A 15450-nucleotide genomic window follows, 5' to 3' on the forward strand; every position below is an offset into this window, starting at 1 on the left:
ACTCTAGCATGTCTTTTTCTTTACAACGTAGGTCTCTCTTTCTTTAAAGCAAAGCATAAGGGCTAGTTCACATGAGGCAAAATGGTCAGGATTTTGACGCGAAATCCGTGTCAAAATCCTGCCGCCTCCCATTGAAATCAATGGGAGCTGGTATTTTCCTTTTAACGCGAGTGGTTTGTTCCCGCTTGCGGATAAAAGAAGAAAGCTGTCCTTTCTTCAGGTGGATTCCGCCGCTGCATCAGCCACGGACGTCCGCCTCGGGACACCTCCCTCCCGACTAGGTCCATTCTTTTGGGCCTAATCCAGAGCGGCAGCCATGATGGAATGTGTTCACGCAGACCCCCATGTAAACTAGCCCTAAATGTTGTCTTGGTTTTCCCATACAGTAGAAAACAAAGTATAGTTAAGTCAAGAAAGTATAACATGCACCTTTATTCTGTTCTATTTTTCTCTATATGATGTAATTGTTTTTGTTTGCTTTTTGGTTGTTATTGCAATTCTAGTGTGTTATCCACAGTTTTTTTCCCCCAATTTTTCTTTTGCTTTTTTTTTTAAAAGACGAGATCTAAAGCTTTTGCATTATGAAATGGTATAATCCTCTTGCCATTAAAATATTGATCCTCCTTCTGTTTTGTTGAGAAGCTCCCTATAGGTGACATCCCTTTATAGCTTACAGTTGATTGGTGACCTTGCATACTATGCTTCACTGAACTGAATCTGGTTGGTCAAAACTCCCACTGCAGCTCCAACCTTTAGATTCAGGCACAATCTAACCCTCTAGACCTTTTTTTCAGTAACTTTCACTTTGAAGAACTTATCTCAAATAAGTAAATTGTATAATTTTCCTTAGTTATTACAGGTCGATATAATCATAAATCTTTTTCTGCGGATAGCCGCACGCGAGCTAAGCTCCATGTTGAATCCACATTAACCTACGCCTATCCTGTGAATCCGGGAGTGGGTTTAGTGCTCTGCTATAACACTATGAGACGTTCTGTTTCCTTCGTTTCCGGAAACGGAACGTCACCAATGCCACTCCCCCCCCCCCCCCCCCCACACTCATCCTACTTACCTGTCTTCCTGTCCAGATCTTCTGGGCACAGTAGATGGCTTCATTCTGTGGGGATGGCTCCGTCTCTTCTTTGACGTCTGCCGTTGCCTGTGCAATAGAGCTGGAGTCCCAGCATTGTGCTGTAGCCGGCACTCCATCTCTATTGCACAGGCATGGAAGGTTAGGCGAGCCTATTTCTCCACAGGTGTTGGCCGATGCCAGGGAATTTGTTTGTGACCTCTGGGTTGTGAACACCTGTAAGTACATGGGTATCTATATATTTAATGACCATCAGAACTTTGTAAGTCTAAATATATCCATTCCTTGGTCATTTTAATTCCAAATTTGAAGTATTTGAGGCTCTGCCACTATTGGTGGCTGGATGGCTAAGGGCTCGTTCACATCAGCGTTGCCCTCTCCGTTGTGCAGGTTTCTGTTTCCTGCATAAAACAGAGCAGGAGACGGAAACCTGCAGGAGTCTCTCTCACCCATTCATTTGAATGGGTGAGAGAGATGTCCGGCTGTGAGTGGCGGTGAGCGTTTTGCGCTCTCGGCCGCGAAACCGGGTTTTTTAATCCGGACACAAAGTCGGACATGCAGTACTCTGTGTCCGGATAAAAAAAATCCGGTTTCGCGGCGGAGAGGATAAAACGCTCACGGCCGGACCCGGTCTGTGCTTTCCGTCTTCTGGCATGCAGAAGACGGAAAGCACAGAACGGAAAGTAGAACGCAGGTGTGAACCTAGCGTCAATCTTATTTAAATGGTAGTTCTGTCAAAGTGCTTGTATAAGAACACTCGGCCATGTCAGTGCCGTGCAAGTTTCTCACACAATTACACTCTCTTTTTACTTTCTTTATATGGGGAAGCTCCAGGGCTAAACTATGACTCTCAAATGTACAGCTTCCAAAGGATATGAGGGGATGGCTCTTTCTGACCTCTTTTTATACTATATGGCAGGCAAACTCCATTATTTGAGGTCACGGTTACTGGTCAATCCATTGCCGGCACAGAGGCACACTTGGCACAGTACTTTGATATACCAACTTTATGACCAGTCCTGGAGAGTCCACACCTCTATAGCCGAAGACTATTAGCCATCCATAGATTGGCAGGCCAAGCGAGAGGTGTCGTATACCTGCTGAGACCGCACTGAGGGATGACCAGTTAGAGGAACAGAATGCCTAATTTTTTTCCATATGCTGTCTATGGTAGAAATAATGGCAGCTAGTCTCAACCTTCTAGCTCAGGGACAGAATAAGAGTTAGAGCCTAAAAAGTGAAAATGCAGCGTATAAGTCACATAACGGCTAGGAAAATTGTCATTTCTCATGTACACCGCTTATTTTGAAAAGTTACTCTTTGAAAGGAACCTGTCACCTCAGAATTTTTTTTTTATTATTATTTATTTATATAGCACCATTAATTCCATGGTGCTGTACATTTAAGGGTTTACATACGGAACACAAAATGTACAAAAGAAATATAATACTAACAGTGACCGACTGGCACTGTGGGATAAAGGGCCCTTCCCACAAGGGCTTACAATCTGTGAGAAAAGAGGGCTAGAGACAGAAGGTGAGGAGAGAGACTGTTCAGATGGTGGAGTGGTGACAGTAGTGTTATTGGAGGTTGTAGGCCTTCCTGAATAGGTGAGTCTTCAGGGCCTTCTTGAAGTCTGTGATTGTGGGGATCAGTCTTATGTGTGACTGAGAAGAGTTGATGATAGGGTTTGGGTTTGTGGGATAGGACAGATATGAATATGGTGAAGTACACCTGCTATACATTTTCACCCCTAAATAAACACATAACCAAAAACTTATTGAAATGTACCTTATAAATCTTCACAAAAGTTTTCTCAACAACCCACTGGTTCTTTATAATCATTACCTGAAGATTTTCGGATGTGTATGCTAATTAGGTGAGAAAAGTCCGATGTTCGCTGTTCTCTGAAGAACAGTCTGGCTTATTCATGAGGAACTGGCTAACCATGCCTCCCTTCTGTAACTGAAGGGCTCCCTCTCTTCTAAAGTCCTCTAAAATACCGCGAGTGCGCAATGATGCATAAAGGTGTGGAATATCAATCTCAGATATCCATTTGGCAATACAGCATTCTGTGAATGTCTGCAGTTAGTGCACCTTGGCTTTAGTGCGCAGTAGTGGGATTAACCCCAAGAATACAAGGAAAGGAGGCAGGAGGAGGTAGCAACAATAGCGTATGGAGGCGGTGTTACAACTGTACTGAGAGACGTCACGCAGCTGATTTGCATAGCTACAGGAGAACTGAAAAAAAATATTTTTAAGGTATTGTATAGTCAAAATGTTTTAAATAATGAGAGCTATAATGGCCCCATAATAAGTAATGGTAGTGCTGGTTTGGTGGGATGAATGTTTGTTACACATTCCCCAATGCTGAAAAAGGCAGGTGCGATCAAGGCGGCCTACAAACATGGCTCGGTTACACCAGTTTTGTCAGGAGGAATGGGCCTATATTCCTACCAACTATTGTGAGAAGCTTGTGGAAGGATATCCTAAACATTTGACCCAAGTCATACAGTTTAAGGGCAATGGTACCAAATATTAATGAAATATATGTAAACTTTTGACTTTGCAGAAAGTAATAAAAAATGCCTTAAAAAATTCTCTCATTATTCTGGCACTTGGCAAATCTAAATAATTTTGGTAATCCTAATTGACCTAAAATGGGAAAGGTTGATTCTGATTTCATGTCAGATAGTAAGAAAAACATTCTTTTACTACTTGTGCAGTCCTGTGAGTATATTTATTTCTTCCCCCAGATTGAAGAAGGCATTATGGTATTAGAAGATGATTCTCCTGTGGAGGTTCTCACTGCAACCACTCCAAACACGCCTCGTAACCTCTCTGCATGGAACATCAGCATTCCATTTGTAGATTTCTTTGAAGACGCTTATGTTGAAAAAAGAGATCGCAAAGAAAGAATTCCTGTGTTTTGTATAGATGTAGAGAGAAATGACAGAAAAGCAGGTATTTATTGTGTACGAAGACCATATATCAGTCTCATATGTAGAATACTACTGTGTTGCTAACTATTTTTTTTGTTCTTTGTTTTTTATAGTTGGACATGAAGCTGAACATTGGTCTGTTTACAGGAAATATATAGAATTTTACGTTTTGGAGTCAAAACTGACAGAATTCCATGGTATGTTCTTTAGACCCTTATTTAGTACTAGAGTTTGTTTCTCTATTAGAAGGCTATCCAATTCACTATAAATGTCCACTTGCAGCACCTTAAAACCATGTCTCAAAGGCTGGGACCAGGCTGACAATAATGGCAGCAGATTAGCCTCCACAAAATCTTCAGTAGCAGCAGAGTGGATGAGTTCTAAATAAATCTCATCGGCATGATGTGACTAAAATGGCAGTGCAAAGGGACCTGTGCTGTGGGTTATAAACTCGAAGCATAGTGGTTTTCAGGCTTCTCAATGCAAAGACTGGAGACTGCAGGGTGTCCTCAGTGACATTTTCAAATCAGCTGCAGGAAAAAAAACTAAACAAAAAAGCAGCACCTTGCAGAGGAACACACTACAGAATGTCTGTGGCAAAAATTCTTCAGCATGTTCATCTCATGGCTCAATCCATACAAAGCATTTCGACACAGTTTGCAGTGAGAAGGCTTTTTTTTCCCTTTTTTAAACAGGTTGACTTAGACTATATTCACACAATGCACTACTTATTTATTTATGGTGGATCAGTTTGCCCACTGAAATGTATTAAGCTGTGAAAGAGAATGGTCTTGACTGTGTAACTATAGCCTTAAGAGAAGAGTGTAGTTTTTCTCTGTCTGGAATCTTCAGGTACAATAGTGGTTTAGCTACTGAATTACTATTCCATTAAGAGCGGGTTCACACCTGCGCCTGGTCTCTGCTTTGTGGGTTTCCGTCTTCTGCCTGAGAAACTGGACAGGAGACGGAAAACCGGCAGTCACTTTTCAAACCCATTCATTTGAATGGGTTTGCAAAGTGTCAGCCCGTGAGCGTCTTCTGGTCTACGTGGCGAAACCATTTTTTTTTTTTTTATCTGGACACAAAGTTGGACATGCTGGGCTTTGTGTCCGTTTAAAAAAAAAAAAAAAATTAGAAAACGTCGCTCTTTTCTTTTTCTGTCTTCACCCTATTCTAAGGAAGTGACTACACGTCCATTGGTCACATGACCATGCGACTTGATGTCACTACATGAGAACAGCAAATGAAGCTCTTTCTGTAAGAAACCAGCCTTGTTTTCTAATCCTGGATAATCCCTTTAAGTCTTGAACTAAGAGTCATCATCATCAAAGGGTAAATTATTTTTGTTTCATATGAAACTTCATATGTAGGTACCTTTCCGGATGCCCAACTTCCATCAAAAAGAATTATTGGTCCTAAAAACTATGAATTTTTGAAATCCAAAAGAGAAGAATTTCAGGAATATTTACAGGTACAATATTTTACTTATTGATTTAAAATATGTTCATTAAAATAATGTCATACATCTTGAAATTTTATAATTTTTATGAACCATTTTTGACTCACAAATTTGGCTTGGTGATCAGCTGGTGACCACGGGTCTGACTTATAAGAGGGCAGGTAGCAACTCCTTGGCAGCCATCAGCTGTTTATGAATTTGGGGACTGCTAGGGAACCGCTTAAATGAAAATGTATCACAGATTTTTTTTTTTCATCTTTGGGGGACACAGATTTGAACTTCACCCCCCCCTTCCCTAGAATACATCTAAAAGTAAAATTTTACTGTGCAACACATACACATTAGGTATTCCTGTGTCCAAAAACATCCAGTCTACAAACTTATAAAAATATTTTTCTCATACCATAAACGCAGTAGTGGGGGAAAAAAATTAAAAAGTGATGAAAGCAATAGACGTTCCCTCAAGTGGTAGAACTAAAAAGTACAGAGTAAATGCACTTTCTTCAGCCATGTGGCCCATACAGACCTGTAGTCTGGAGATTACTCACCAATATGTAAATATGTCTAACATATAATTTATGTAAATAATAAATCATTTTGTCATGTTACATTCATTGCCAATTCCTAAAACTTTTTTTTCCCTCAAATATCCAAAGCAGGTGGATTAAAGGCCACCTGCCATTATGACACAACGAATAGCTGTGATCCTGGTGTCCATGGAATGCAATATGGTGGTAGTTAGAGATGAGCGAACACTGTTCGGATCAGCCGATCCGAACAGCACGCACCCATAGAAATGAATGGAAGCACCTGTGACGCCGGCCACTGGCAAAGTCAGCATAACAGGTGCTTCCATTCATTTCTATGGGTGAGTGCTGTTCGGATCAGCTGATCCGAACAGTTCGCTCATCTCTAGTGGTAGTCACATGATTTACCCACTATCCCTGGCTGCACCCTCTAATGACTGAGCAGACAAGCACTTTGTATCATTTATTTCTTCACATTTCAAAAATGTGTGTTTAATTTTTTTTCCTGTTGTTCTAGAAACTGCTGCAGCATCCAGAGCTAAGTAATAGCCAATTGTTAGCTGATTTTTTGTCACCTAACAGTTTGGAGACCCAGTTTCATGATAAGATCCTTCCAGATGTCAACCTTGGTATGTCATGCTCTCTTTTCAACATTATATATAATAGATAAGAAGTCATCATAATGACATTTTATGACTCTATATAGATATATAATAGTGTTATTGTTTTGTATAATAGCATTACTGTATTTGCGTACTACGTATTATGTCCTTCAGCCATCAAACTCTGAAATATATTTCGGGGTATAAAATATATTAAGTACCTGTAAACAAAGGGGTTGTCCGAGACTGACGATAACTTCTTCTTAAAGGCAGTCTATCACTGCCCCCAGCTACTTTAAACCGCTCCCATAGTGCTATAGTAGCTGTTAGCAAAATAAGAATTATACCTTTTTTATGTTTCAGTGTCCCAGGGATGTGTAGAAAGAGGCCCCACATAGCGGGCCAAGGCAAAAAAAAAAAAAAACACTGCGGGGAAAAAAAACATCAGCAACACATTGCATTTTCTCCCACAGTGCTTTTCAAAGAAAGTCTGCACAGGTTTCCTCTGCGGACTTTCTGCTTCCATTATACCTATAGGAAAACTGCTGGCATTTCCATAGGTATAATTTACATGCTGCAATTTCCAAAATGGCTACTATTTTGGAGGTTGCAGCATGTCTGCTGCGCATATTTTTTCGCAATGTGTGAATGGGCTACCTGTTCCATTTTTTTCTTTAGTGTTTACGCCACGAGTCCCCAACCTTATTCTTTATTCAAATGAGGATCTAGGAGCACAGGGGGAGTTTTCTTGTATTGCTGAGCACTGCGGCCCATCCTGCATTCAGCTCATCCCCCTGGGAAGTGTGAGTTGATCTTGGGCACTGATGGACTCCCTTTATGATTGGTTATTAATAGAGATGAGCGAACACTAAAATGTTCGAGGTTCGAAATTCGAATCGAACAGCCGCTCACTGTTCGTGTGTTCGAACGGGTTTCGAACCCCATTATAGTCTATGGGGAACATATACTCGTTAAGGGGGAAACCCAAATCCGTGTCTGGAGGGTCACCAAGTCCACTATGACACCACAGGAAATGATGCCAACACCTCTGGAATGACACTGGGACAGCAGGGGAAGCATGTCTGGGGGCATCTAACACACCAAAGACCCTCTATTACCCCAACATCACAGCCTAACAACTACACACTTTACACACTCAATACCACCTCTCTGACAGTAGGAAAACACCTTGAAACATGTGTATTTGGCACTTGCAGTGAGGAGAGCTTGTCACCAGCAGTGAATTTGGCCCTTGTAGTAAGTTGAGGTTGGCACCAACATTTGTTTTGAAAATCAGGGTGGATTGAGCCTCTAACCAGCAGAGTTTGGGCAAATTCATGGTGGAGGGAGCCTCTAAAAACCCCAGTTTGGACCAATTCATGGTGGAGGGAGCCTCTAAAAACCCCAGTTTGGACCAATTCATGGTGGAGGGAGCCTCTAAAAAACCCAGTTTGGACCAATTCATGGTGGAGGGAGCCTCTAAACAGCCCAGTTTGGACCAATTCATGGTGGAGGGAGCCTCTAACCAGCCCAGTTTGGGCAAATTCATGGTGGAGGGAGCCTCTAAAAACCCCCGTTTGGACCAATTCATGGTGGAGGGAGCCTCTAACCAGCCCAGTTTGGACCAATTCATGGTGGAGGGAGCCTCTAAAAACTCCAGTTTGGACCAATTCATGGTGGAGGGAGCCTCTAAAAACCCCAGTTTGGACCAATTCATGGTGGAGGGAGCCTCTAAAAACCCCAGTTTGGACCAATTCATGGTGGAGGGAGCCTCTAAAAACCCCAGTTTGGACCAATTCATGCTGGAGGGAGCCTCTAAACAGCCCAGTTTGGGCAAATTCATGCTGGAGGGAGCCTCTAAAAACCCCAGTTTGGACCAATTCATGGTGGAGGGAGCTTCTAAAAACCCCAATTTGGACCAATTCATGGTGGAGGGAGCCTCTAAACAGCCCAGTTTGGGCAAATTCATGGTGGAGGGAGCCTCTAAAAACCCCAGTTTGGACCAATTCATGGTGGAGGGAGCCTCTAAAAACCCCAGTTTGGACCAATTCATGGTGGAGGGAGCCTCTAAAAAACCCAGTTTGGACCAATTCATGGTGGAGGGAGCCTCTAAACAGCCCAGTTTGGGCAAATTCATGGTGGAGGGAGCCTCTAAAAACCCCAGTTTGGACCAATTCATGGTGGAGGGAGCCTCTAAAAACCCCAGTTTGGACCAATTCATGGTGGAGGGAGCCTCTAAAAACCCCAGTTTGGACCAATTCATGGTGGAGGGAGCCTCTAAAAAACCCAGTTTGGACCAATTCATGGTGGAGGGAGCCTCTAACCAGCCCAGTTTGGACCAATTCATGGTGGAGGGAGCCTCTAAAAACCCCAGTTTGGACCAATTCATGGTGGAGGGAGCCTCTAAACAGCCCAGTTTGGACCAATTCATGGTGGAGGGAGCCTCTAAAAAACCCAATTTGGACCAATTCATGGTGGAGGGAGCCTCTAACCAGCCCAGTTTGGACCAATTCATGGTGGAGGGAGCCTCTAACCAGCCCAGTTTGGGCAAATTCATGGTGGAGGGAGCCTCTAAAAACCCCAATTTGGACCAATTCATGGTGGAGGGAGCCTCTAAACAGCCCAGTTTGGGCAAATTCATGGTGGAGGGAGCCTCTAAAAACCCCAATTTGGACCAATTCATGGTGGAGGGAGCCTCTAACCAGCCCAGTTTGGACCAATTCATGGTGGAGGGAGCCTCTAACCAGCCCAGTTTGGGCAAATTCATGGTGGAGGGAGCCTCTAAAAACCCCAATTTGGACCAATTCATGATGGAGGGAGCCTCTAAACAGCCCAGTTTGGGCAAATTCATGGTGGAGGGAGCCTCTAAAAACCCCAGTTTGGACCAATTCATGGTGGAGGGAGCCTCTAAAAACCCCAGTTTGGACCAATTCATGGTGGAGGGAGCCTATAAAAAACCCAGTTTGGACCAATTCATGGTGGAGGGAGCCTCTAAACAGCCCAGTTTGGGCAAATTCATGGTGGAGGGAGCCTCTAAAAACCCCAGTTTGGACCAATTCATGGTGGAGGGAGCCTCTAAAAACCCCAGTTTGGACCAATTCATGGTGGAGGGAGCCTCTAAAAACCCCAGTTTGGACCAATTCATGGTGGAGGGAGCCTCTAAAAAACCCAGTTTGGGCAAATTCATGGTGGAGGGAGCCTCTAACCAGCCCAGTTTGGACCAATTCATGGTGGAGGGAGCCTCTAAAAACCCCAGTTTGGACCAATTCATGGTGGAGGGAGCCTCTAAAAACCCCAGTTTGGACCAATTCATGCTGGAGGGAGCCTCTAAAAACCCCAGTTTGGACCAATTCATGCTGGAGGGAGCCTCTAAACAGCCCAGTTTGGGCAAATTCATGGTGGAGGGAGCCTCTAAAAACCCCAGTTTGGACCAATTCATGGTGGAGGGAGCCTCTAAAAACCCCAATTTGGACCAATTCATGGTGGAGGGAGCCTCTAAACAGCCCAGTTTGGGCAAATTCATGGTGGAGGGAGCCTCTAAAAACCCCAGTTTGGACCAATTCATGGTGGAGGGAGCCTCTAAAAACCCCAGTTTGGACCAATTCATGGTGGAGGGAGCCTCTAAAAAACCCAGTTTGGACCAATTCATGGTGGAGGGAGCCTCTAAACAGCCCAGTTTGGGCAAATTCATGGTGGAGGGAGCCTCTAAACAGCCAAGTTTGGACCAATTCATGGTGGAGGGAGCCTCTAAAAACCCCAGTTTGGACCAATTCATGGTGGAGGGAGCCTCTAAAAAACCCAGTTTGGACCAATTCATGGTGGAGGGAGCCTCTAACCAGCCCAGTTTGGACCAATTCATGGTGGAGGGAGCCTCTAAAAACCCCAGTTTGGACCAATTCATGGTGGAGGGAGCCTCTAAACAGCCCAGTTTGGACCAATTCATGGTGGAGGGAGCCTCTAAAAAACCCAATTTGGACCAATTCATGGTGGAGGGAGCCTCTAACCAGCCCAGTTTGGACCAATTCATGGTGGAGGGAGCCTCTAACCAGCCCAGTTTGGGCAAATTCATGGTGGAGGGAGCCTCTAAAAACCCCAATTTGGACCAATTCATGGTGGAGGGAGCCTCTAAACAGCCCAGTTTGGGCAAATTCATGGTGGAGGGAGCCTCTAAAAACCCCAATTTGGACCAATTCATGGTGGAGGGAGCCTCTAACCAGCCCAGTTTGGACCAATTCATGGTGGAGGGAGCCTCTAACCAGCCCAGTTTGGGCAAATTCATGGTGGAGGGAGCCTCTAAAAACCCCAATTTGGACCAATTCATGATGGAGGGAGCCTCTAAACAGCCCAGTTTGGGCAAATTCATGGTGGAGGGAGCCTCTAAAAACCCCAGTTTGGACCAATTCATGGTGGAGGGAGCCTCTAAAAACCCCAGTTTGGACCAATTCATGGTGGAGGGAGCCTATAAAAAACCCAGTTTGGACCAATTCATGGTGGAGGGAGCCTCTAAACAGCCCAGTTTGGGCAAATTCATGGTGGAGGGAGCCTCTAAAAACCCCAGTTTGGACCAATTCATGGTGGAGGGAGCCTCTAAAAACCCCAGTTTGGACCAATTCATGGTGGAGGGAGCCTCTAAAAACCCCAGTTTGGACCAATTCATGGTGGAGGGAGCCTCTAAAAAACCCAGTTTGGGCAAATTCATGGTGGAGGGAGCCTCTAACCAGCCCAGTTTGGACCAATTCATGGTGGAGGGAGCCTCTAAAAACCCCAGTTTGGACCAATTCATGGTGGAGGGAGCCTCTAAAAACCCCAGTTTGGACCAATTCATGCTGGAGGGAGCCTCTAAAAACCCCAGTTTGGACCAATTCATGCTGGAGGGAGCCTCTAAACAGCCCAGTTTGGGCAAATTCATGGTGGAGGGAGCCTCTAAAAACCCCAGTTTGGACCAATTCATGGTGGAGGGAGCCTCTAAAAACCCCAATTTGGACCAATTCATGGTGGAGGGAGCCTCTAAACAGCCCAGTTTGGGCAAATTCATGGTGGAGGGAGCCTCTAAAAACCCCAGTTTGGACCAATTCATGGTGGAGGGAGCCTCTAAAAACCCCAGTTTGGACCAATTCATGGTGGAGGGAGCCTCTAAAAAACCCAGTTTGGACCAATTCATGGTGGAGGGAGCCTCTAAACAGCCCAGTTTGGGCAAATTCATGGTGGAGGGAGCCTCTAAAAACCCCAGTTTGGACCAATTCATGGTGGAGGGAGCCTCTAAAAACCCCAGTTTGGACCAATTCATGGTGGAGGGAGCCTCTAAAAACCCCAGTTTGGACCAATTCATGGTGGAGGGAGCCTCTAAAAAACCCAGTTTGGACCAATTCATGGTGGAGGGAGCCTCTAACCAGCCCAGTTTGGACCAATTCATGGTGGAGGGAGCCTCTAAAAACCCCAGTTTGGACCAATTCATGGTGGAGGGAGCCTCTAAACAGCCCAGTTTGGACCAATTCATGGTGGAGGGAGCCTCTAAAAACCCCAATTTGGACCAATTCATGGTGGAGGGAGCCTCTAACCAGCCCAGTTTGGACCAATTCATGGTGGAGGGAGCCTCTAACCAGCCCAGTTTGGGCAAATTCATGGTGGAGGGAGCCTCTAAAAACCCCAATTTGGACCAATTCATGGTGGAGGGAGCCTCTAAACAGCCCAGTTTTGGCAAATTCATGGTGGAGGGAGCCTCTAAAAACCCCAGTTTGGACCAATTCATGGTGGAGGGAGCCTCTAACCAGCCCAGTTTGGGCAAATTCATGGTGGAGGGAGCCTCTAACCAGCAGAGTTGTGGGAAAGCAGGGTGGAGGGAGCCTCTAACCAGCAGAGTTGGTGGAAATCAGGGTGGAGGGAGCCTCTAACCAGCAGAGTTGGGGGAAATCATGTTGGAGGGAGCCTAGTATTAGCAGAATTGTGCAACGCTTATGGTGGATGAGTATGAGGATGCGGAGGAATTGGAGAGGTTGAGTACAGACATGGAGTTTCATGTTGGGGTGCTTTACACAGGTGGGCACAAAAATGAAGGCTCTATCCAGTGGTGGTTCATTTTTATCAAAGTGAGCCGGTCGGCACTCTCAGCTGACAGACGGGTGCGCTTGTCAGTGATGATGCCACCGGCTGCACTGAACACCCTCTCAGATAGGACGCTGGCGGCAGGACAGGACAGCACCTCCAAGGCATATAGGGCAAGTTCAAGCCACAGGTCCAACTTCGACACCCAATACGTGTAGGGCGCAGAGGGGTCGGAGAGGACAGGGCTGTGGTCGGAAAGGTATTCCCGCAACATGCGCCTATACTTCTCACGCCTGGTGACACTAGGACCCTCTGTGGCGGCACTTTGGCGAGGGGGTGCCATCAAGGTGTCCCAGACCTTAGACAGTGTGACCCTCGTTTGTGTGGACCGGTGAGAACTTGGTCGCCTACTGGAGGAACTGTCCTCCCTGCCGCCAACGTCACATGCTGGAAACATCTCCATCATATTCTGCACCAATTGCCTGTGGCAAGCATTGATGCGATTGGCCCTCCCCTCTACCGGAATAAAAGACGAGATGTTGTTTTTATACCGGGGGTCAAGGATAGCAAAGATCCAGTACTGGTTGTCCTCCATGATTTTGACAATACGCTTGTCGGTTGTAAAGCACCCCAACATGAACTCAGCCATGTCTGCCACAGTGTTAGTTGGCATGACTCCTCTGGCCCCACCGGAAAGTTCAATCTCCATTTCCTCCTCATCCTCCATGTCTACCCATCCGCGCTGCAACAATGGGACGATTCGAAGTTGCCCGGAAGCCTCCTGTATCACCATCACATCATCGGACAACTCTTCTTCCTCCTCCTCCTCCTCCTCCTCCTCCTCCATTAAACGCGATGAAGCGGACAGATGTGTGGACCTACTCTCCAGCTGTGACGGATCGGATGCTATCCCTGACTCCTCTGTGTGATCTGAGTTATCCCTGATGTCAATCAGGGATTCTCTCAGAACACACAAGAGCGGGATTGTAAGGCTCACCATCGCATCCTCAGAGCTCACCCTCCTTGTGGACTCCTCAAACACCCGTAGGATGTCACAAAGGTCTCTCATCCATGGCCACTCATGGATGAGAAACTGAGGCAGCTGACTTTGTGGCACCCTAGGGTTTTGTAGCTGGTATTCCATCAAAGGTCTCTGCTGCTCAACCACTCTATTCAACATCTGAAACGTTGAGTTCCAGCGTGTGGGGACGTCGCACAAAAGCCGGTGTTGTGGCACATGCAGGCGTTGCTGGAGAGATTTTAAGCTAGCAGCGGCTACTGTCGACTTGCGAAAGTGGGCGCACATGCGCCGCACTTTCACCAGTAGCTCTGGAACATTGGGGTAGCTCTTTAGGAAACGTTGCACCACTAGGTTGAAGACGTGGGCCAGGCATGGAACATGTTGGAGTCCGGCAAGCTCCAGAGCTGCTACCAGGTTCCGGCCGTTATCACAAACGACCATGCCTGGGCCCAGGTGCAGCGGCTCAAACCATATTGCCGTCTCATCGAGGAGGGCATCCCTCACCTCGGAGGCAGTGTGCTGTCTGTCCCCCAAGCTGATCAGCTTCAGCACAGCCTGCTGACGTCTACCAACGCCAGTGCTGCAACGTTTCCAACTCGTAGCTGGGGTCAATCTAACAGCGGAGGAGGCGGTGGCGGAGGAGGAGGCGGTGGCGGAGGAGGAGGCGGTAGAGGAGGAGGAGGAGGGGGGTGTTCTTCTCGTGTCCCTGCCAGGAATGTTAGGCGGGGAGACGAGGTACACCGGGCCAGTTTGGGATGCAGTCCCAGCCTCAACTACATTCACCCAGTGTGCCGTCAGTGAAATGTAGCGTCCCTGTCCGCATGCACTTGTCCACGCGTCGGTGGTCAAGTGGACCTTTGTGCAAAGCGCGGAACTAAGGGCCCGCCTGATGTTGAGTGACACGTGCTGGTGCAAGGCGGGGACGGCACACCGGGAGAAGTAGTGACGGCTAGGGACGGCATAGCGAGGTGCCGCAGTTGCCATCAGGTCCAGGAAGGCGGGAGTTTCAACAAGCCGGAACGCCAACATCTCCTGGGCCAGCAGTTTAGCGATGTTGGCGTTCAAGGCTTGCGCGTGTGGGTGGTTAGCAGTGTATTTCTGCCGCCGCTCCAATGTCTGAGAGATGGTGGGTTGTTGTAAAGAAGCGCCTGATGGTGCCTTTGATGGTGCAGGAGAAGGAGATAAGACAGGAACAGGGGAGGATGAGGGAGAAGTCAACAAAGTGGCGGAGGCAGATGAAGTGGTGTCCTGGCTCGTCCTCTGGAGTGCATCGCCAGCACAGTCGGCAGTGGCAGAGGCAGTGGCAGAGGCAGTGGCAGTGGCGTGAACGGCAGGCGGCCTTTGTCCTGCCGTTGCTGCCTGCCACTGATTCCAGTGCTTGGATTCCAAATGACGGCGCATTGAAGTGGTGGACAGGTTGCTCTTCTCAGAGCCCCTAATCAATTTCGAGAGGCAAATTGTGCAGACAACACTATATCTGTCCTCGGCGCATTCCTTGAAAAAACTCCACACCTTCGAGAAACGTGCCCTCGAGGTGGGAGTTTTTCGGGGCTGGGTACGAACTGGAACATCTTGGGAGATTCCGGGTGTGGCCTGGCTTCGCCTAAGCTGCTGACCTCTGCCTCTGCCTCTAGCTACCCTTTTTGGTGCTGCACTTGCCTCAACATCCACACTACTTTCCCCGCTTGACATCCCCCCTGTCCAGGTCGGGTCAGTGTCCTCATCATCCACCACTTCCTCTTCCAACTCCTGTCTCATCTCCTCCTC

At 46.7% G+C, this 15450-nt stretch overlaps 1 protein-coding gene across 4 annotated transcripts in view; it reads left to right on the forward strand.

Moving 5' to 3' along the window:
* SNX14 (sorting nexin 14) overlaps positions 1-15450 on the forward strand; it is a 58827-nt gene that overhangs the window by 24949 nt on the left and 18428 nt on the right. For all 4 annotated transcript variants that reach the window (XM_075268238.1, XM_075268240.1, XM_075268239.1 and 1 more), the window contains 4 exons: positions 3847-4054; positions 4146-4229; positions 5403-5503; positions 6536-6647. In XM_075268238.1, coding sequence (XP_075124339.1) covers positions 3847-4054; positions 4146-4229; positions 5403-5503; positions 6536-6647 — 505 coding nt within the window. The remainder of the gene's footprint in view (positions 1-3846; positions 4055-4145; positions 4230-5402; positions 5504-6535; positions 6648-15450) is intronic.

This window comes from Leptodactylus fuscus, chromosome 3 (assembly GCF_031893055.1).
Source record: "Leptodactylus fuscus isolate aLepFus1 chromosome 3, aLepFus1.hap2, whole genome shotgun sequence".
NCBI classification, from domain to species: Eukaryota; Metazoa; Chordata; class Amphibia; order Anura; family Leptodactylidae; genus Leptodactylus; species Leptodactylus fuscus.